General features: G+C 35.5%; 1 protein-coding gene across 5 annotated transcripts in view; it reads right to left on the bottom strand.

Moving 5' to 3' along the window:
- BBS9 (Bardet-Biedl syndrome 9) overlaps positions 1-23824 on the bottom strand; it is a 319236-nt gene that overhangs the window by 133137 nt on the left and 162275 nt on the right. For all 5 annotated transcript variants that reach the window (XR_010387693.1, XM_026100770.2, XM_064506543.1 and 2 more), the window contains one exon: positions 20946-21168. Coding sequence is in view for 4 of the 5 variants with exons in the window: in XM_026100770.2 (XP_025956555.2) it covers positions 20946-21168 (223 nt within the window). In the remaining variant the exon portion in view is untranslated. The remainder of the gene's footprint in view (positions 1-20945; positions 21169-23824) is intronic.

Raw genomic sequence — 23824 nt, 5'->3', positions numbered from 1 at the left:
TTTTTTCCCCCTAAATGAAAGATGTAAGGGAGACAGGACAAAACAGATACAGATTTATGTATTAGTATTTTGTAATTATCCAATTATCTATTATCTAATAATCACTAGTTATCTAATCATTAGAATACTAATTAATTAGTATTCTCTATTTATCCAATAATATTCTCCTGAAGAATTCAAAAAGAACATGAAATGCATCATAAAAGAAAGACTATTTGCTTACTTTAATTAATTGTAGCAAATAATCAAATAGTTCTCAATGAAAAATAAAAAATGTAGAGATTCTGAGACCAAGGTATCATCGAAATCTTTTGCTGGAACCAGCAGAGATACTGTGAAATACTTGAAAACTGTAATTCTGACAATTCTGTCTCCCTAAAGTATTTGGTAAGCAAACTTCATGTATGTATATTCGGAGGGACATCTAACCATAAAATATAAAAATACCACATGCAGAAATTCAGTACAAATAATCAGACATTATATTCGTAAGAGGCTAAAGAACTAGCCTCTGTTCTGTATCTCCAGATACTACTTGGAAATAATCAGACACATCAATGAGATAACCAGGGATACAAGCATCCTCTTCTAATGTTATCAAAAGAAACACAGTGAACATATACCTGGTGAATTTCTACGTTAAACAACTTTTAGATCATTTGGGTACCCCATGGAGAACTCTAGGAAACAAAAGCATTGTTAAGAGAGAAAGAAAATTCCCCCTTTTATCATGCAAAAGTTCCCTTCCACACCTGAAATACCATCTCCGCTCAAGAAACTTGCTTTTCTGTTGCATATATTGAAGACAGCACTGTGTTTTTGTATACTGTAACTTCCTACTTTTTCACCAATTGCACTAGGAGCTAAGAACTAATCAAATGGTAATTATGAATGGTCTTTGCTCCAATACTGCAATAAGTCATTTACATGACTTATATTTACCTTAATCCCCTTAGTATTTAATACTTTACTCAAATAATACTCAAATTAATCCAAATGTTATCTCGTGTTAGGTCAACTCTTCACAATACTAAAATCTGCGCAACTCATTTTAGGAGGAAAAGAACAGGATGGTTCCTGGCACCATCACAGTGAGACAGAACCTGAGTACTTTACTAATGCGCAAAAGCCTGCAGCAAACATCATTATTTTGGCAGGTCTAAGAATAACTGAAAGTTAAAAAGGCCATTACTATCAATACACAAATTTTATACTTCTGAAACAAAAAGGCACCTTTGGTTCCTTTTAGTATCATTCAATTAATCTAGCTTATTTGGAGGAAATAAGCTTATTTGGAGCACAGAACTGCATATAATACTTAAAAACTACATCTTCTCCTGTAGACAAAGAGATTGCTCTTTCATTAGAAAAACTTCTTCCCACTCAGCAAATTTTACTCTAGAAAGTGCATAGAATTTCATGATTTTTCAATATCACCACACATCTGTGTGTAAACCACAGACAACTTTTCTAATACCAATGGTGTTTAAATGTTATGAAAATGATAAAACTGAAAAATAAAATTGATCTTCCTTTACTGAAGTTATTTTGGATATTTCTTCTTGCTTAAGAATGAATTACTTAACAATTCACAGAAGCAAATATTTTGTATAATACTTTTCGCCTGAAAACCAGGCATCTACAGATATGAGAAATTGTGCTCCCCAAAATCTCTAACCACTTGGGAGAACCTTGACACTGAGCTTTTCAGACAAGAGGGAGAGATTTAACTTGGCTAATGTCATCAAATGAATTACATCCACTAGAAGATAAAGGTTATTTAAAAAGAACTATGTTCAAATCCAACCTGCTCTTTTCAGTAAAGCAATGTCTGTTTTTATAATATAAGGCTAAGTCTGAAACAAAGTGGCTTTTTATATTGGAAGGAACAGGATTAACTGTACTGTTTCATCTTTTAAAAAAGTTGACAGTGCTGCTACTGTCCAAAATAATAAATTAAATAAGTGACCAAGCAAGTGGAATAAGGAGATGCTCTCAATCAGCTACTTATATGCCATATGCTTTATTTAACTCTTTAAATGAACTCTCTAATTTTTAAGGGCCATCTTTTACCCTGATTAGGAGGAGGGATTATTCATTTTAAAAACAATTTTGATAACTATGACAGAGTACCCTGAAACCTGATAAAGTACAAGGTAAAAGTTGTTCCCTCCAACTCCAAATCATATTTTTGTTGTATCTGCACAACATTAGTACAAGCTAAACAAAGTATATGGCCAATTAAACATAAATGTTGTAATATATAGTTTAAATAAAATATAATGTAGAAATCTGTACAACCATCTTTAAGGAGGCTATAAGCAGAAGAAAGCAATCTGAAGACTAAAGGAACAAATATGCTATTCAAGATATACAATAAAAATATTAGTCAAGTAACCTGAAACTCGAGAAAAGAATGAATTGAAATGACAGACTCTTACAGATTACTTTGCCCAGTCACAACAATCAATAAAAAAGTGAGAGAGAAAAAATAAGGTTTTGAAGCTATTTTTACTGATTTGTGCAATACTATTCCATTCCTGCATATCCATTTTTTAAAAGTAAAAATATTTCATTATCTTTAAAACTTATCTAGTGATAAACACAATCTTAAGCTGAAGTTTAACAACTATTCTTAGCCAGTCAAGTGACACTTCAATAAAATAGGAAGCTCATTTTACCATCCCAGTTTTTGGTTCCCCTTTGCCTTTTCTGCGCTAGCACAAAGCTATGACTGCAGCCATGTGATATGTCAGACCTGGAAAGTCATCTAGCTGAAGATTAACCCAACAGAAAGACGCACAAAGGTGAACATATGAGAATCATGGCATGATTTGTTGCAATGGACCTCTGGAGGTCATTTAGTCCAACTTCCTGATCAAAACAGCTTCAGCTAGATCAGGTTTCTCAGGGACATACTCAGTCGAGTTCTGAATATCTCCAAGATAGAGATTCAACAACTTCTCTGCACAACTTGTTCCAGAATTTGACACAGCAAAAAGATTCTACCATATTATATCTAACAGGATTTTCCAGTGTTCCAACTTCTGTCCATTACCTCTCCTCCCACCCATGCACCTTCTAGAATAGTAAGGCTCCACTTCTGCAAGCCTTCCCTTAAGAAATCCTTCATTCTTGAACATGAAAACAGGTCAAATGTAACTCCAGTAATGGAACACAAGTGTCTAGAGAGGGGGCATTACATCCCTTATAACTGAGGGACTTCAATGCTTCTGCAGTAATCGCAACCCAGTATATATTATACAACATGTCTAAAGAGCAACACAGTTTTCCTCTGCTTTGCTTTCATGCTGGTGAGAAAGCTGGTGAGACAGGACTCTGAGAAAGAAATGTCTTCTAGTGGACATGGTAGCCAAAAGAAGCTCTTAGGCATGCAGCAAGTTCAGTGCTGGCCCGACCAAAGGGACTTTGAGAGTATTTCTTAACGTTAAAATGAAGCAATGAGAAAGTGTGTGTGGGGGGGAGGGTGTCATTTATTTTAGATAGTAAAGTATTAATCACAGGCTCATTGCACACCTTTGCATTCTGACCTTCTTTTGTTATAATCAAAATTTTGTTCTTGTCAACAACTAATGCTCCACATGCTTCAAAACAGCAGTTTACGGATCCACAATCAAAATCATTCATGAAATCCTATGCATAAGAAGCTGTCAGTTAAAAATAAATTCTGTCAAACTCATAATTTGAATTTGGTGTTTATACCCCATAGACGTTCTGAACACTTTCTGTATTTGTTTAACAAACCAATTGATACTCTATTTGCCACTAACATGCCTTTTTTTCCTACAATACTTTTCTAGATCAATCTTACCTTAACTGTGAAGCTGAACATTTATTTTGACCTTCCGAGATGCTACAACTTTTTTCTTGTTCATATTCATAGTAATATTTAGAGTTCTGTTCAAGGAGAACTCAGTGATGCTTAAACAACAGATTGATCAATACAGAGGCTTTTCAGCAGCAAGTTAGGTTTGTGTGTGAAAGGCACAATCTGGTTAGTAGACAGAGTTTCAAACAGGAATAAGAAATATGCTATGGTCTACTACCTGTTTGTGTAGTTTATGTCTACACTGTACAACTTCAGAATAGTATTACTTGTGTTACAGAACTATGCACAAATACACAGGTTAGAACCCCTAACGTCAGTTTGGGAGGGTAAGTGAGGCTCAATTTGAAATTGGCTTGACTTCCACTTTCTAAAACAGTTCTGAAACCAAATTAGCTTTTTTGCAAATGTGGATATGCTTTTAAACTATTTGGTGGACTTTTTCCTATGAAACTATTGATTAAAAAAAGATATAGCTGCTCCTCCCCCACAGTTAATACCTTACCATTAAGGTGAGGTTAATATCTTACCATTTTTTTTTAATTCCACCTCTACTTTCTCCTATCTCTCTAGCCACAGCAGTAATATATCACATACATTTTCCTTCTCTACTTGTACATCACTTGAAACTCATTTAAGTCCAAATACCTGTATCTGAGTGACAAACCAAAAATGCTACATCAATGTAGCTTGCTGTCATCAAACCTATGAGCTTTTGTATCTACTCTGGTTTTAATAGTATATTTTAAGGAAAGAGTTTAATAACAGCATTAACAATTTCTTAGTTTCTCCAAATTTCACAATATTTAAAAATAGTCTAAGTATTTCAGAGTCAAACTGACTATTAACCCTACCAAATATTCTCTTTATATCATTACACCTCACAAATCTTTTATTTGCAATCCAATAACATCTATTTGGCTCTGATATTCTATTTGTTGTCTCACTGGAAAAATCAACTTTTACTTTCCAGCAAAAATCATCCTGACCTCACTAAGACCTGAATTCATTCATTACAAGGAAGAACTTGTTGTGAGACATTTTTTAAAACTCTCTCTAAACATTATCCTATTTAATTTCCTTGCATTAACAGTTCATGTTCTTCTAAAGGACCTGCAGCATAGCCCGCTGAAGGTCTGTGGCATTCTGAATCTTTTGTCTACTCTGTGTCTGAAACAAACATCATAAATTGTCTTGACTTTTATTTTATATATATAAATAAGCTTACTGACTTGATAGATAAAACGACCAAAGGCCAAGGATATATTTTATTAGTCAAGAAGTGCAACCAAGTAATTTGGTTATGTCTATAATATTAAGTGAGGCAGAGCAATAGTAGGCTATCTAGAGAGTGAAACAGCTCATGTTGAGGCTTGGTGTCTACTCTGTTCATGTTTTAAAGGTATTACTCTGACCTGATCCATAGACTGAATGTCTATGAGAAGTTGGAGCACATTTGTCAGTTCTGGAGCAGTTTGTCACCACCAGTTTGTCAGAGCAGAAAGGAACGTAGTAGGTACGCTCCAAGAAGCACTGCCCTGGCCTACTGCTCCCTCAGTTTTTCTGAAACTCTTAAAATTTTGTTTATGTTTTCATACTCAACAAACCAATGCATTCTCTCCTTCTCGTGTAAAATTTATAAAATCAAACAAGCACCTAAAATGCAACACATCCCTCAACACTCCAAAATGGACAGAAATATGAGTATATAATAATACAGTATAGGATTTAAAAAGATTAACAAAGCTTCTTCTAACTGAGCAATCCTTTCAACGCATGTTCTTGAAGTTTTCTTATGCATCCAAACTTAAGCCAAAACACACAACTCAACTGAAAAATTTCCTTGATATGAGCAGACTTCCCTTTAAACTCACTTTCACAGAAGCACACATGGGATACCAGAAGTGTTAGGATTTATCCTCTTCTGCAACAGAAGATACATAGAGCAGGGTAAAGGGTTAGAAGCAACATTATTACCTTTCTGGCTTCCCTTTCGCTATGCTCTAATGTCACTGCTAATGAAAAGAAGCATGAAGAGAACTAATCTAAAGAATAAAGCCAGTGCTTGAAATGACCCAGTCCTGCCCCAGCCTCCAGCAGGGAGCAGAATCGATACAGCAGGGCAGAGCAGCGCAGGCTTTGCGCCCCTGCTCATCCACTCTTCTCAGAATGACCATTACAGAGCTACCTTGACAAATTATTTGAGAATACTCCCACCTACTGATAAAATATTATATGAATCCGAACCACCATTTCACAGAGAGATTCTGGTAATAGTAACATTAAATAAAAGATAAAAGGATTAAACAATTATTCTTATTAAGCACTACAACATTTACATTAACACACTAATTATACCTCCTTCGTATGCAGAAAAATTCTTTGTGTTAGAAATACCAAACAAGAAACCCCATCAATTGAGTATAGGTTTTCCCTTTCCAAATGACCCAGGACTAAAACAGAGACTGGAAAAGACATTGCCTAGAAAATGATTTGTCTAAATGGGGTTTCTGAAATCCAGATTCAGTTTCCGTTATGTAGTCAAATAGCCTGTAGGTACAATAACTTCAGCTGGCACCAGGCTTAATGCTTTTTTTATCGATCTACCCATAGCTTAAGTGCACACACAAGGATATGGATTGTTAAACAATTCTTTTTATCTATCATTGACTATGGAAACATTATACATGCTGCAGCATCATCTGCACTTTCTCAAATGTGAAAGGCTACTTACAGCAGGCTGTTCATTTTAACCTGCAAATCCTCTAACACTTGTGGTATTTTTTGAGTACTGGTTAAATGGCCGAATTTGTTAAGAACCAATTACGCAAGAGGTCCTCTTTGTTACAGCCTACCTTGTAAGCAATAAAGTACCATTAGATTCTTTGCATTTGATTTACTTCCTGTTGTAATTAACAAGGTACATTTAAATTCTTTGTACTAGTTCTCCTCCCCCAGTTCTTTAGCTTCCCCTCATTTGAAGATTTCAACCAAAAAAATAAATACTAGGGGAAACTTAATATTTTAAATTCACATTTTGTGGCAGTGGTTAAAAGTCAGCATTTATAAAGGCCTGGTATAGGCACGTTGAGTGCATCTTGCTCAGTGTTCAGTGGAAATAAATACGAATAAATCAGTAGTTAGTATTTTCTTTATACTTTTATCCCATGGAGACAAGAGGATAGCATTCCCATCATTGTGCCAAAGTTACACAAAAAAACAAGGCTTTCACAATCCCTTAACTTTGTGTTCTTTTTTGTCCCAAAATATAACTCAGTATTTGTGTTTTCCTCTTTACTAGCACCAAATCTGCAGTAGATAATGGTCTAAAAACATCACCTCTTCCTTCCTTTCTGTCCAAACACCCAAGGAAGTCCTACCTGAAGGAATGAATTCAAACTGAGAAGCAAATTTTTAAAAGTACTTACACAGTTCGTTCTTATGTGCTCTGCTAAGTCAGTAGGTTAGCATCTACTAGGTGAATATGAGTAAAACAATAACATACACTGCTGTTAAACTCATGGGAGAAATCCTGGCTGAATTAAGACAATGGCAAAATTCCCAGTGTCTTCAATGTGGCCAGGATTTTACCCTTATCTTGTTGATCAAAACAATTATTTCACTGTTCAGAAGGACTAGAGTGCTGTGCCAACCAAGAATTTCTTAATGCAACCTGTCATGCCGAGTTTGAAACTGTATATACCTCCGTAAATATTCCTTTTTCATTCTACCAAGGTAAACTGTTGACTTGCCAAAAATATTACAACATAATCAAACAGCATACACAACAAAGATCTTTCTTACATCTTAGCAGAGAGCCAGATGGACCAGGGTAGCTAGTGGAAAATACTCTCTCCATAGTATAACCTTACTGCTGGTCTGTAAATAAATAATTATCGCTCCCTCACCACTCGTTACCAGCCACTCATAGTCCTACCTGCTGAAGTGGCAAACCTGCATTAAACAAGGATAGGTTTGACCCACGAAGTGAAGTGTTTTACCTGTTTGGCAGTGATGTGCTGCAGAAAGCTTCCTCTGTTTCAGTGAACCACAGAGCAAACATTCGAAGGAGTATCATCTTCTACATAGCACATACCGACATTGAGAGTAGACTACCCATGAATGTTATAACACCTTCTGTATTTCTTCACATTGCTTATAATATACACTGTTACTATACTAATCAAAATGATTGCATATATTTGCAATTCAATAGCCAGAGAGAACCAACTTATCCACATGAGAATCAATTTTACACTGAACTAGAGTAAAATGCTGTTTTATATGTGTTGCAAATAGGACCAAAAATAAAGGCTCTTTTGGGGGCAGAAAGATACCTATAACTTCTATTGTGAAATATTTGGGAAATCTGCTGTAAGAAGATCATACAACAAGCATTTTTTCCTCAATAACTAATTGAATGAAGTAATCAAACAGAACTGGTGAGTTTGGTCTCCTCAGACTCGGAAAGTATTGCAAAGTAATTAATTCTGTTGATACAGTGCCTTTGTATGCAAACAGGGCAGTTTATTGCCACAGGTATCATAAGAGCCTGTTATACTTTCAGAAGGACTTTTAGCTCAGACTACTGGATTTCTCTAAGCTCCCATGATTTTATTATCTATAACATGCAACACAGCTCTCACTAAATCCAAACCTCTTTAATTGACTCATCGTAAGGCTTCTGGGTTGATTCTGCTTCACACTATTCTACAGAATTCCATTTTTCTCAACAGTTTATGCTAGCAAGTAATCAGACCCAAAATCTCTAACAGCATAGTATACTCCACTGACTGCAATCTCCTGCTTAACTTCTGGCAAATTATTCCCTGCTTTACTGATGACCTGATTCAAATGAGAATGCCAGTTTATAACTTCATTTAAGTATCCTTGAACAGCAACTTTATATGCCTAATGACTACTTTGGTTACAAAAAAACCTCTCAAATTTAGGGAGGACATAACCAAGAACAGCTACTAATTTAAACGTATCTAAATAGATTTTAAGACCAGAAGGAATCAATCTGACCATTTAGTCAGACTTTACTCTGAAATGTCCTCCCCTAATTCTTACATGTAAGCATCCATTTATTTCTAAACTGCTTTTAAAAATGTCATCAGTAATTCTTTTTACTAAAAAAAAAATTAACTCAAAATTTCATTTGAAAAATAAGTGCTAAAAGAGACACATGCTTATCAGTACTATGATACAGTTGAAAAACACATCATGAAAGATTTCTCAGTGCAGCTATAAAATTTAATATAATTCAGCACCACATAACTTACATAACAAAAAAGGTTGTTCATAATATTTATTATCCTCTAGCTGCACTATTTCTGTTCAGTCATCCATCTGAATTTAGGCATCCTTCATCATCCATACACATCAGATCCTCTCTTTGATCTCTAATGGCAAATTTGAGGGCTGAGTAAATGTTCTTTGAAATGCACAGTGTGGCACAGCTGCTTATTGTTACACTGAAGACAGTATGTCATTAAAATGGAAACTCAATTAATACAGCGGAACATCCCCCTAATCATATCCCAACTTTGAAGTAACACCACTTTCAGTGATAACTAATTTCTAGTTAACTAGTTTTTTTCAAGTGGAATAATAGTCAAGCTTTCGTTAAGGTCAGAACTAATAAAGCACATCTTTCATCAAAATACAGAGATCAACTGGCAATGAAGCAGCTGTGGTATTTGCACTTACAGTACACCGCAAACACTCAGAGATGCATCCTTCCATGTTAATCACGTGAAACTCATCAAGCCTGCAGTTTTCATCAGTTTGCTGCAAGTTTTTATAGCCTTACAAGAGACTACTTTAAAATTGTTTGGTTAACTACACGTTATATTTTATTAGTGTTTTAGCAACATTCTAATCAAAGGAAGGTGAGCTAAATCTTTGCCTTAAGATATAACTGAACCAAATTAAAATCTTTGTGATGCAAGTTTACACAGCTTTTCGCTTTCGCTTGCCCCATATCAATGCTGTTTGTGGTTCAGCCAATAGTACCAAAAAATATATATATATATTTTGAGGAATTTTCACTATCTGCCAGTATCATGAAGCACCTCAGGTTTGATTTCATTAGATCTTCCAGCTCAAATGCCAGATCAAAGTGTTAGAGTTGGGTGAATCTGAATAAACTCAAGGGAAAGGGAAAGATGAATTTATGGACCTTGGCTTAGCATATGAACACTGGCTGAACCATCCACACTAGTTTCATGAGTAGACTAAAAGCTGATTGCTCAGAGAGCTACAGTCAAAACGGTGACTTGTCTTCAAAAATGCTCTAGTTCCTTAAAAATAAGGGAAAAAAATGTAAATTCAATACTGACTCTGCACAACTTTGTAACACTCTCAAGCACTCAGTTTCATGATGAAGTCCACGCTTATTCTCCCTGTGAAAAAGCAATCAAGACCATGGGTGGGAGTCTCTGCCAATTCACAGTGTAGTTACTGAAGAGCTTAATGCAGCCAGATCTGTGTCCTATCGCTGCTAAAGATGATTGCTCAAAAATCAAAAAGGGAATGGCAAAGGATTCTGCTCCTCAGTGACTGCCATTCATAACCCAGCACACTACCTTGAAACACCATTACTTTCAGGTTAGGTTGATATTTGAAGGGCATGTGCCTTGTTGATGCACAGACCACGCTCCATGGCCTCTAAAACCCAGTCTGTTGCATCACTTCTATTATGTACAGTGATCTGACCACCCAGAGGTAGTGAAACCCTCCCTGTGGAGCTGCACAGACCTGATTGCATACTATGCTCTCTGAAGTTCGAGATCCATCCCTCAAAGTGGTGTACTTAACCTCAGGAAATTATTTTTTAATTGCAGTGTAGTTTTTATTTGTAGCAAGAAGTATCCTTTATTAAGGCAGGCAGTCCCAGCTCTCTTAATGCCACAACCTAAAAAAAAGGTCATTTGCCATTTTTAAGCTCTGTTATCACGAATTTATGCACTTTAAATATAATCTTTCCATGGTGTGGAATTTGTCATGTTTGGTTTAGGACACAAAGTAACTTCTGCTTTAAATGTTAAAGCAAAGTTCTTTTACCTACTAAAGTTGTAAGTCCTTACAAATATTTTTTCTGCTTCGAAAAGCATCGGGAACTTTTCTGTGTGCAAATCAACCAGCTGTACTTTGCAAGTAAAACCTTTCCAAGTGCGTGGTTCTCTGCAGATTTTTGGCAAATCTATTCTAAAAAATGAAAACCAAGGTCCAGAGCCAAAGCTTACTGAAGTCAAGGGAAAAACTCCCATAGATTTCATCAGGTTTTGGATTAGGCCCTAAAACAGTCTGAAGTAATTGAAAAATCAATTCTGCATGCACAAAACATGAAATTTTCACTAGTTTTAGATTTATTAGACTCCTTTACGGCAATCTGGAAGAGCAAATACATTACAGTTGGTATTAGTGATGTAGATGTGGTTTTGCATTGCTAATTCACCACGGACTTCTACAAACTCATGCATTTTTTATCATGCAACAGTATAAGTAAATAAAGAAATCAACATACCCACAAACACTTTTACTTCCTTTTAAAAAGGCCAGAAAATTGAGAAAAAACATCAATACTATCATAGTTCAAGTGATTTTTTAAATTCTGAAGACTAAATAAAACATGGAGTAGAGTTTCTCTTCAAAAATGGTAGTCTCAGTTCAGTGATAATGCAAAAAATCATGCAAATAAACTCAATCTGGGCTCACTTGCTCAAAATAGTTTAGGATAGTGTAACACTAGTCACTCCAGTTACAATATATCTAATTTATTGCAGTGTAAGAGAAGAATCAGGTTTACTCAATCTAATTGTTCAAGAAAACAAAGAGAGCAGGAAGTGCAAAATGTCTGAGACCAACAGAGCACAGCATCACCTGATGTGCAAACAGTTAAATCTCTGCTGACTCAGAGATATTACTTCCAGTCACAACAAACTGAGGAGAAAGCCATTAACATATTCTGGCTTGAGCTATATATGATGTTAAAAGAAATGCTTACAGTCACCTTAAGAGAAATATTACACAAAAAACCCCAACACAACACAACAAAAGGTAGAGGCTCCCAAGGAACCTGAGCTTTCAGCATTTTAAGAGAAAAGAGAGAGGACCTGAAAATCATTCTCTTCCCCCTCTCCTCCCATTCCTCTGTAATTGCTCTTTCCCAGTACCTTCCTGTGGATAAACATGCTTTGTCATGGCCTGTATTTATGAAAAATAGATAATGGCTGTAATTTTGTAGTGGTGTTATTCATCATAAATAGTGGCTGGAAAGAAGGAACATGTCATCTAAAGTGCAGGGCTAATTCTGCTCTTCAAATTCCTATAACTCCTATATTATTACTGAGGCTCACTCTCTGTCGTACAGGTTCTTGAAACATTACAGAAAACCAAACTTAATAGAACCAAGGAAAACCTGTTAAATGGAAACCCAAAGGATGACTGAACATGTGACACTGACTCCTCATTAGTAGCATACCTTCAAATAAAAGGATGATGTTGTATTCTTACAGTAAACGTTTGGCTTTCTTTAAAAATAGATTACATCATTTGTAACAACCTCTTAAAAATTATCTAGGCTTTATTTATTTATTTTACTTACTGCTGTTGAGTTTTCTGAAATGGAAGGCCAGAAGCTGTATATCTTTTCCTTTAGCAACACACTGCTTTTCCATAATTTTAAGCAATTAACTTGTTAGTGCACATTAGAGAAGTTTACTTGTGGTCTCTCAAGGACACAAAAAGAATAAGAAAATAAAGCTCAATGACAAGCATGATCATTATGGGAAATTCTTGCAACAGACAATTATTTTCACTAAAAGCTTACTTCAACATTACGAATCATTTGTGACCACTTATACTTAAGCAGAACATATTAAAATGTAATGGATTTCAATGGAAAGAGCCAGCAATAGGATTTTATACACCAGCGCACTAATGTGTTGATCCCAACTGTACTTAGATGAGGCAAGTTGGAATTGCAATGCTGCCAGCTAAATTTCATAGTACAACAAATGAATGAATCCCAAGTCTCAGGCAGAATTTCTTTTTTATTCATTATGCATGACATTTTCCTCTTTAAATCATTCATTTTCTAAACGTTTTTTTGCTTTAGCCATCTTAACCTTTATACTCCTTCACTCTCTGTTTTTTGCCAGCTGTAATATCAACTGAGGAGGAGAGAGTTGCCCAGCAATATAATAAAAAGCCTATCACCATCCTGCACACCCATGTGTCTTGCTACCCCCTTCCATCTTGTTTTGGTTCTTGTCACAATAGGGGAATCTTGAAAAAATGGATATTTATAAAAGCTGCATATGTAAGAGGAAATAGTCAGATGAGAGATACAACACACCAATCAAACAGCGAGCTACAAAATGTCCTGAAAAACTAAATGTATTTTCTATCAGGTCCTTATTTTCAATTAAAAAAAATTCAGTGCTTTACTGCTTTTTATGTAATCCCAGAAAATCAACCTCTTGAAGAAAGCTGTCAACTGACTGTAGCAGGCTGATGGAATTTGACTAAATTCATGCAAATTAAAGACCTTCTGAGGCACTCTCCCTCCCTCTCTTCCTGTGTCTGATATTCAGTTTTCCATTTTTAAATGTGATCACAGAATGATATAGCAACAGGCTGCAGGCAAGCTGGCTTACAAAAATCTATTACATTTGTAACCTGTCTTTTAACAATAAAACACATAAAAACAACTGTGCGTAGCAGCTAAGGCATTATACTTGAATATGTATGAGACCGTGAGGCATTATACTTGAATCCTATTTATGCAGGTGTTACTGGCTCATGGTATTACCTTGGGCAAGTCACTTAACTTCTGCATAGCTCAATTTTCCCTTTCATAGAATTCAATTACCAAAGTTACTAAAACAATGGAAAGTTACAATGAAAATAAAAATTATAAAGAGTAAAGATTCATATCAGAGAGCCAAAGAATCAATGTTTCTGGCTCCACTTAGTTGTTCTTAAGCCTTTCTTGAGCAACCACAGGATCTCGTTGCTGTAAGCACTCCCAAATTCTCCCTAATGGTTTGCTACTCCCCTTCCTTTTCAGTAAATCAGCTTTTTGGAGCAAGAGGCATATTTTAGTCTCAAAATAGAACCCAAATAATTTGTTTAAAAAATTTGATACGTTATTGTTTAAAATGTTGGTTTGATATGTATTATTTGCTTATTTCTAGGCTTTTAAATTAAGATAAAACTGTTCATCATGAACAGCTGGTAAATTACTGCAAAAATATTTTGTGTGTGGAGAAGTAGAAGTTCACAGTGGATATTTTAAAGTCATGTTAGAGTTACACTACCATATCGTGTTGCATTATACACTATATCATGTCTCATTACTAGCTGGCATGACACAACGCAACAGAAGTGCATGACGACGTTAGGGGCTGTAAGAGCTATGACAACTTCTTTGTTCCTATTATTTTCTTATGTGATTATTATCTGCGATTAGCTGGAGAGAAGAAAGTTATGTTTAAACTGGCTCAACAGTTCAGCCTGCACAGAGCTGCACAAATTGGATACAGAAGTATACAATGATCACGGTATTTATGGATTTAGACTCTGTTATGCTTTTGTCAAACTTTGCTAGAGTCTCATTACCTGATAGATCCATACTAGTCCTGCAGGGTTTTCTCTATAATTACTCCTTTGGGCCACCCAGGGTGACAATGGTACAGCTCTAGTCGACCAGGAAAATGGTCCTCCTATCCTTCACTGCTCCCTCTCACAGTCACAGCCATTTACACTCTCAGGTGGCTAGCAATAAAGTTACTCACTCTTGACTATCACAGTGAAGAATACTATCTAGTTGCATGGACTTCAAAGAGTACAGTACAGAGAAAGAAATTAGTGAAGCATAATGTAGAAAAGAGAAATGAGAAAAAGAAAACTGGAAGAGGAAATAATTGAGGAAAGATGGAGAAACCTCAGCAAAGCGGAGCCACACAAGTAAGAAGGATCTTTACTAGAGGGATGAACTAGAGAGAGAAGAGAAAAAGTACGCATTTTACCAAATATTTATGCTAGCCTTTGCCAAAGGAGAGAAAGTAAGGAAAGTTTGAAAAAGAGATACAGAGATGATTGGTCTGTTTTAGTTTCAATAAAAGCTGAAGATCCTTGAAAGTGAGAGAAGCAAACACTGGTAGATTTGTTTTAATGCACAGCTTCCTCCCACAGAGAAATCTTTATCTGGATATGTGAACCCTGGGTTTTACAGGGAAAGAGAACAAAAATACACACCTGTTAAAATACAAACGCACATAATTTTCAGATCAGATAAAAATGTCTATATGAGTTTTGAGCACTTAAGCAAATGAAGGTTAATAAATGTGATACTTTAAGTATACTGGCATTGGAATTGGATAATTTTAATATAGCCAAAAATGTTAGAAACATATCTTATCTTTCTGCTTAAATGCAGATTTCAATCTTTTAATATCATCACAGATGTAAATAATAATAATAATAATAATAATAATAATAATTCTTTTTCAGTCTTCAATAAACAATCCGCTTCCAGGTGAAATCTGCCTTTTAAGGTACTTTATATGACCAACCTATATGATATTAAGGAAGCTTGAAAAAATGAGTTAGAGTTTTCATTGTAATAGTTGAAGTGAGTTTGTGCCAATTTCCTATTTAAGAGCCTGATCAAACACTCAGGTCAATGGGAATGGATCATCAGGTAGTGATTTATAAATGTGGCTTAAAAATCTCCGGGTACATTTAAGAAAAAGAAGTCCTCAGTAACCTGAGTTTCAGTAAGAATTAGGCACTTTTATTAAAAGTTAGATTGCTGAGATCCCCAGATATTTTTGAATATCTTGTAGGTGACTTGTAAGGCACTTTTGTAAATGTTACTCTCCCTCATGAAATAGTGGAAAGAGACAAGGAATAATATGAAAATCGCAGATAATATGTTCAGTCTAACTTGGTCAATGACAAAGTTTCCATGGACTTCAGTGGACTACCAATTCCACCAGTCAGTATCAATCAATCCTCAGGTGTACAAAATCCTCGCATTACTTTCAAACTGTGATCAGTAGGCTCTGGCCATTTATAGAATATTTGCTGGTTGTTCAGATGAATTGTCTGGTCCTCTGTGCTGTCTTCCCTGCCTTATTAAACTACACTATTCTAACTTTTCCAGGCAAAAGATTACTGTAGTTGCTGCTCAGGTAACATTACTATTACAGAGAGGAGCTGAGAATCTATGTGACTACAAATGGGAGGCACCACATTTCATAAGACATTCTGTATGAAAGACCATGCTGTAAAGTTTGAGAATACTTGAGCTATACTGCTTATTCCTTTCCCCTAATGATAGCAATGAAGAAATTTTTAATTAAAAGGATGACATGAAATTTCAAGCAAAAAATTATTATTTCTTCACATTGAGCAAACTATTATTAGTCTTTCTATAGAACATTCTTGGTGTACTAAGATTCTACAGCAGTGTTTATGTTCTATATAAGAAATGAATATTGCTCTTCTAGCAACTTAAAAGCACATGTTTTTACAATTAGACCTGGCATTCTTTCCATTTCGGAAAACAGAAAGAATAAGGAGGATAGAAAAATCATCCACAAAAAAAAGAACTTGTGCACAATTGCTATGAAATAGGAAGAGGTCCTGAAGGGACCTAATAACAATCTTCCGAAGCTTACAAGGTTATAAAGAGGTGGCATTACTTGCCATGTCTACCTTCTATATTAGGATCACAAGAAACTGGTTTGATTGCAGGAAAGACGACATAATTTAAGTTTTAGAAAAACTCTCCTATAAGGACAATCAGTCATATAAGCTATTAAGAGATATTCTTCATTAAGAGATGGTTGAGAGAAAAACAAAGTCCTAAATTAAAGATAAAACTCCTTGCTATGAAAAAAGGTTGATTTTTTCCCCCTTGAACAGAGCCTTGAACTGACACAGATGCCACTTGCAAGAGATATCTGTACATCAGGGACTACTACAAGAAAAGCAGGATCACATTCTAGACAGTTGTGATATACCCAAAATACAGGTTGTACAATACTGCAAACAGAGCTCCAATCAGACCAACACTTAAAGAAGTCTCCAAACAGCCACTGCTGACACTGCTTAAGGTTATCAAAATAATCCTGCAAAATTCATTGATATTATAAGTGATCTTGAAAAGCTACAAAATTCACTCACTGCAGGTAATCAGGATTTATACTATAAATTCTCCCACCCATTAAACTGAGTACATGACAACCTGGGTGGTCTGTGGCACCTTTCCACAGCACTTCCCTGGCTTTGACCCACACTGTGGGTTGGCACGGTTCCCCAAGCCCCTCACCTTTCCCCTGCTCCAGCCGTTTGCACCTTGCCAAAGGCAACACAGTGCAAGATACAGCCTGATGTGGTGCACGCTTATTTATGATCACATTTAGCCAACGATTCTGATTAACTTTTAATCATTCTTAGAAGAGCATTTTACATACCGGAAAACTGTCATGTCCCTGCTCAACCTCCTTTTTTTCCTTCCCCCAGGAGAAAGAGAAAGCAAATTGCTTCAAGTCATTTGTAATTTTTATGCTCTATTCTGAATTCTATTCGTCTAAGTTTTTCTTAAATTGTGTTACCCAGTAATTTCAACTGAAGCTTCCTCATGTAAAAAGAAATAATTATGTTTTTTCATTCAAGTCATATGACTATAACCCCAAATCGGAATTTGCCTTTTTAATAGGATCATACTGCTGACTTGTATCCAGCTGCTGGTCTAGTATAACCCCACAGATCCTCCCCTATGGTAACACTATTTAAGGAATTATTTCTCAAATTCAAATTTGTTTGTCTGATTTTTATTTGCTAGAGTCCTTAGCAATCTTTCCTGAATTTCATCTCACTTATTTCAGATGAATCCTCTAATTCATCAAGATCACTCAAGTTATTGCTGTGTCTTTCAAAGTGTTTGAAACTACTTCTAGCTGTTGCAGATCCACAAATTTCATGTTCATATTCCATCACTGCAATTAAGGAAAATAATGTATAAAAACAGGCCCAGCAGAGACCACAGCATATCTCAGGCATATATTCTTGGATTGACTACAAATATTGATAGCTGGTTTCTAAACGCACTTCTTCAAGTAGTTGCGCACCTAAAGATAATCACCAGTTGTTTCAACATAGCTTCATCTGATTTCTCTAGATTTCAGGGTAAACCATCTTGAACGTATCGGACTTAACTTTTAAAAATTCTGGTTGCTGTTACAGCTCAGCAGTGCCTGAAGGTCCTAAGCACTTCTCAAAAAGTGCAAACAGCTAGCAGAAGACAAAAATGGACGTTTTAAAAGCCTCAGTAAAATCATTACTCTCCCAAGAAGCCTCCCAGTTTTCTCCAGTCTACCCCGACAATCAACAATCCACAAACTTTCAAAGCATATAACACATCCTGCTAGAAAGTAAGTTCTTAAATACTATGCTGTTCCAAGCATAGGGAACAAATATTTCTCGCTATACAGTGACTTGTCCTATAAATGAAGAAATTTCTTATTTTTAAATATAACACATCTTTGGTCTTAGTGCCATACTGTTCCCAAATCTATGTTCTCTCAACTGTTAATGAGGAAATGCATACTGTATAGACCCTTTTCTCTAGGCTCCAGGCTAAACTCCCAGTGCAAATAAGAAAGTCTTATTGAGCTTTATAAAACAGTTTCTTTAAATGGTATCTTCTTTTGACAGCCTGAAGTGTTAGCTCAGTTAGGTCATAATTTTGATTCTTAATTAGGTGATTTGGTATTTGAAAGGGCTACACACTACAGTCAGCAATTCTGAAAATGACCTTTTTTAGAATCTGTATACGGATTACAGATTTTATTTCTTTTTAATGTAAATCATGGCCAAAGGGCTTTTCACATATGGCTAAAACAGTTTATGTTGGGTGGGACATTGCTATACCAAGTCTCAACCAGCTGCTTACAAGTAATTTTTCACTACTTACCATATGTAACCTGTTAAGCCTGATCCGCATTTAATCAATACATTGCTATTGGTCAAATTTCTTATGTTTTGCTTGGAATGTACTTCCTCCTCCTTTTTCTTTTCTTTTTTTTTTTTTTTTTTAATTTGAGAGGTAGTATAGCTGTCTACCTGTACCACAATGTGAAAAAACACTCTAATACGTCACTCATGCCTTCTTGGTATTTTGGCCTCATGTAAGAGAAAACAGTGGGTTTAAAATTTTCTGAATTTTAGTCTTTAATGTATACAATATGGAGAGCATGAACACACTGCTTTCTCAAGGTCCCTCATCAAGAGCAGAATTTCTTCTAAGTTCTTTACACTTAGAAATTTTACCCTCTTCCTATCAGAATTAATCATGACCAAAGTGAGCGGTCGCACTGAGCTCAGTGAGACTACTCAACAGGCAGAAGTGAATTTGCATATTAAATCATTTCACCTTATTGCTTAACTTAAGAGGAAAAAAATGAACTGCAGCTATTTACACCTTCTCAAAATATTTAGAAGGGAAAACAATGACTATATAATCTTTTTTAAGTTTAACAAATGAATTAACTCTTAACATGTATTTTATGAGGAAATAAAATCTTGCAAAGAAATACCAAGAAAAAAAGGTAAATCTAATTTGCTACTTATTCTGGCTCACATCTTCAATTCATGTGATTATAAATCCATTTCCAGATATGGGCATAACATAACACTTACAGAAATTAATTAAATAGAATAGTTTGTCACCGAACACTCTGAAGTCATTTTACCTAAGCATTTCAATTAGCACATGCAAAGAAGGGCTGTACATAGTAACAAGCAAGAACTTTTAAATGAGGCCATTCGGATTATGTTAACCAGGAATTAAGTTATACATTGTAATGTAAGAAAACAAAATATAGGAAATCACAATTGAAACAACTCAAAACAATCTTGATCAAAAACAACATCTGTGAAGACAAAATACTAAACTCTTAATTTTATGCATTAAGCGCACATACATACACATGCCTGCAGTTGTGAAGACTGCTGTAGGTGAAGGAGGTCATTGAGGCCAAAGGCCCTAGTGAGATTGTATGGTCTGGGAGACCTTGGGGTTGAGGGAACTTCCTACCTAATCCAGAGATGGAAGCTGAAAAAATACAGCGTTTCCAAGTCATCAGGAAAGTCTGACATTTGTTGAGAACTTACCTGGCCCGTGGGGAAAAAAGACAGGAAGAAAATTTCTTTCACTAATACAAAGATGCTAGCCTTTGGACTCTGCAAAAAAGAGCTGCTTACTGTCACTAAGTAGCGTGAATATAAAAAAGAACTTGGATAATATTTTTTAAAAATATCATTCCATGACATTCATTTAAACCATTGTGCAACGCTCCAAAAATCTTCTCAATGTTCCTTCTCCAAATGAGAAATAGATTTCAACACCTGCTTAAATTAGTTTGATCTTTTATTTCATGCTTTCTGTGAGATATCACCTACCAATTGGCACTTTCTACAATTGCAGATTTTTGTATTCAATGTTCTCACTGCTTTGTAATTAGTCATATGCATATGTCATGAAATGGGTAATACAGCTACAATGATTTCTCTATCAAGGATACAGCATATCTTTTCATTCCTCACTTTTCTATCATATATGTTATATAAAATGCACACATACATACATTCAATTGAAAAGTGCAAAGAAATATGTTGTACAGTTTTTAGAATAGAATGACTGTCTGGGGTACATCTGCTGCATTAGTAAGTATGTGCTGTAAGAAGAGTAGTAAGTGACCAACTTTAGATAAAACTTACATTCATACATTACAACTTACTACCTACCTCATACTACTGCTTAGAACAGAAATATAATGTGTCATATCACTCCTGTTTAAAACAAAAACAAAACAAAAAAAAAGCAGAGCAACTCTACTGAAAATATGCAACATCAAAATTGTGTAAAAATTCCAGATTATTCTATAATTTCTGACAGGAAATGGAAAAGAATTATTTGCCTATTCATATAAAACAAACTCCAAACACAACCAAATGTACCTCATTCTTAATTATAATATACATGTTTTGAATTACAAACATATAGTTCATATCTTACCTGGCATGACAACAGTTTGCTGAGTGGTTGTCTCAGTACTTAAGGAAAGGCGACCACCTTTGGCCAATCTGTCACAGAGGAGGGTGATATGTTTCTTCAGCCTACTAGTATCTTTAGGTATGGACAACTCGCTGGTGAGAGTCAGGGCCTGTTCCTTAGAGCTCTTTGACAAACAAGTTCTTAATAAGTAAGAAATGGCAGCATCCACAGTTTCTTCCCAGCCCTGGATTAAAGAAAAGAAAACCAGATAAAATGATGTGAACTGTAATATGATGCAGCATACCACAAACAAGGTAAGAAATCAAAGACTGAGAACTTTCAAACAATATTGATACATAAAACTGGGGTTAATGAAAGGCATGAGTGCACAGTTCTTCAGCCTGTACAAGCAAAAAAAATCCCCAGTAAACCTGGAAAAAAACCAAGTTCCAATGTTGTTAGGATCTGATTGAGAAATAAAATTTAAATAAAAATAATGCATGGACAGGATGAGACAGTTACAACTGAATTCAGTGGTTTTCTTAATAACTGAAAAACAGAATTTCCTGGGTGCAGCATTTAGGATTCAAAACAGAACTATGAAATAAATACAAACATTATAATATACAGTGACATGAAGACATGTTAGAGCTAGAAAAAAAAAAAAAAAAAAGATGTATCCAATTAAATGTCCTTTGGAGCTCTGGCTAAAATCCTGGCATTATACCAGTAACACAGAACATCATGACTGTAACCCAAAGTTACTATAGTAAGTACCCATTTATCAGGCCAGTTAATTTTAAGCTATGATGCCCAAGGCATTAACACAGGTGTTTGAGTGCTCTGATAAACTGGGACCTAGATTTCTAAGCTGGAGTAGTGTAAATCTGTAAAAATTTATGAGAAGAGCAGCTTAGTCACCAGATCACTTAAAATGAGCAACTACCAATGGAAAAACTTTCAGGAGGAAAAGCTATATTCAGTGTTGTATTCAATATACAAAACACCACAAAATAAAGTGTTTGTTTCTGTAAATAACACTCAGCAAAAACAAGTAAGCCTTTTTTCCCCCATAAAGCATCTTGAAAAACACCTTTAAAATTTAGGTTCAAGTTTGTCATTTGTACTATGGCTTTCAGTGACATGAACAAAGCAAACACGTTCCTTCAGGTAAAAATCCTGGACAGCAGAAGTTTATCAGATGTTACATACTAGATATTACATATTAACCTATTCCATTTCTGTAGCATGCAATGCAGAGTCAAGTCATCTTGATGCATGCTGCAATCTTTAAGTTACACTATATGATGAGGCCATGTGATTGATCTGAAAGGTCTATAATTTTTGATCCTGCAAGCTAGTTACAAAGCCTACTCATATCTTTTCCTGACAACACTATATCTTGTACAGTGCTAGCTACTAGTATGAAGGGCTTTGTGGTCTGTTAGCTTCAGGACTCATTACATCTCTTAGCATTTACCAACATATAAGCAAGTTTCATGTATATGCTGCCTACGTGTAGAGGGAAGTAACATGCAATTGCTGCAGTGTTAGTGTCTGCTCTCACAGCAGTTCTGACTGGCTGGGACTCAGCTTGGCAGTACTCTTCACGGACTTTAGAAGTTCTGAGGGTGCAGCCTGGAACCACTCAGAGGTATCTGTTGCTAACCTCACAGAAGTAACACTGAGGTAGCTCTTTATATGGCGATTACTCAGGTAACCCATTGTATGGTACCACCATAACCCGTTGTCTTATTTGCTCCCCCGCCAAAAAGGTAGGCAAATTAGGAAAAAGATCGTGCCAAGCAACCAATATGGTGATAATTTTACATTTTTCAAATATTCTATGAAGAGTCCATTGGGGCGCAAGTCATCCACTGACCTGTGATGGCAACAGGAAATAATCCATTCTGCAGCCAATTTAAGGAGATTAATGAGCTGGTAAATTCTGTCTACATTTCCACATACTGGGCAATGAAACTTAGTATGTACAAGGCATCAAAAACAGTCAAGCCAATCTCTCCTGACTATACTACAAACCATGAAAAATAATACAACATAAATCTAAGAATCTTGAGTTTCACTAAAAGACAAAGAAACATATGGTTAACTGGTGTCAGTATACAGTAGCTGAAAAGCTGGCTGAAATATCCCTCCAAATAAGCTATAAAAATACAGGTGAAAGGAACATTTAAATATGGAGACTGAAATACAAACTAACAAAAGTCAAGAAATTAAAAGTGGCTAGTGTTCTGTCCTTGACTCACACAGGTATGTTTTACTTTGTAACATCACCTTAACATTTTCCAACCCTAGTTCTTGTGTTCAATTTCCATGTAAAACTCTCTTTTCAGTAGACCATAAAACTATTTTCTCCAATTCAAGAACTGTTGACCTAAAAGGTCCACTCAAATCCAAATCAGCCTTTATGATTAGTCAAAGAGTACACAAAAGCTACCTCTATATGAAAAAAATCTTGATGGAAATGATGTTGAGTTATACAACTGAAAATTGATAGCTTGAAATAAGACTGCCTTTGTCAGCAGTTTTTATTGGTGCAAGAACGGGGAGATGGGAAGAAAAGACAAAAATTCTTCATCTCTTTTGTGTTAAAAGGGCAAAGATGTGTTTGAAAGTGTGAGTGTTCTAGTCTATAGTCCATATTGAAGACCAATTCTAGTCATAGCTGTAATGTTCACTTTTGACTTTTTGTGTAGTATTCTGTGGGCTGAAGAAGGCACTTTGAGGTGTGATACCAGTAACCCATTATCCTCTGAACAGCGAGCATTACCACAACTATTGTGAGCCCACTACTACTGACTCACAAAAAGAGGTATTATTGTATCATGAAAAAATCTTCATATTGTATCGTGTGAAATAAATAAAATAAAAAAATTACT

Source organism: Dromaius novaehollandiae, chromosome 2 (assembly GCF_036370855.1).
Source record: "Dromaius novaehollandiae isolate bDroNov1 chromosome 2, bDroNov1.hap1, whole genome shotgun sequence".
Taxonomy (NCBI): domain Eukaryota; kingdom Metazoa; phylum Chordata; class Aves; order Casuariiformes; family Dromaiidae; genus Dromaius; species Dromaius novaehollandiae.
Note: the sequence above shows the minus strand (reverse complement) of the source record. Positions and strands in the feature narration are given on the sequence as shown.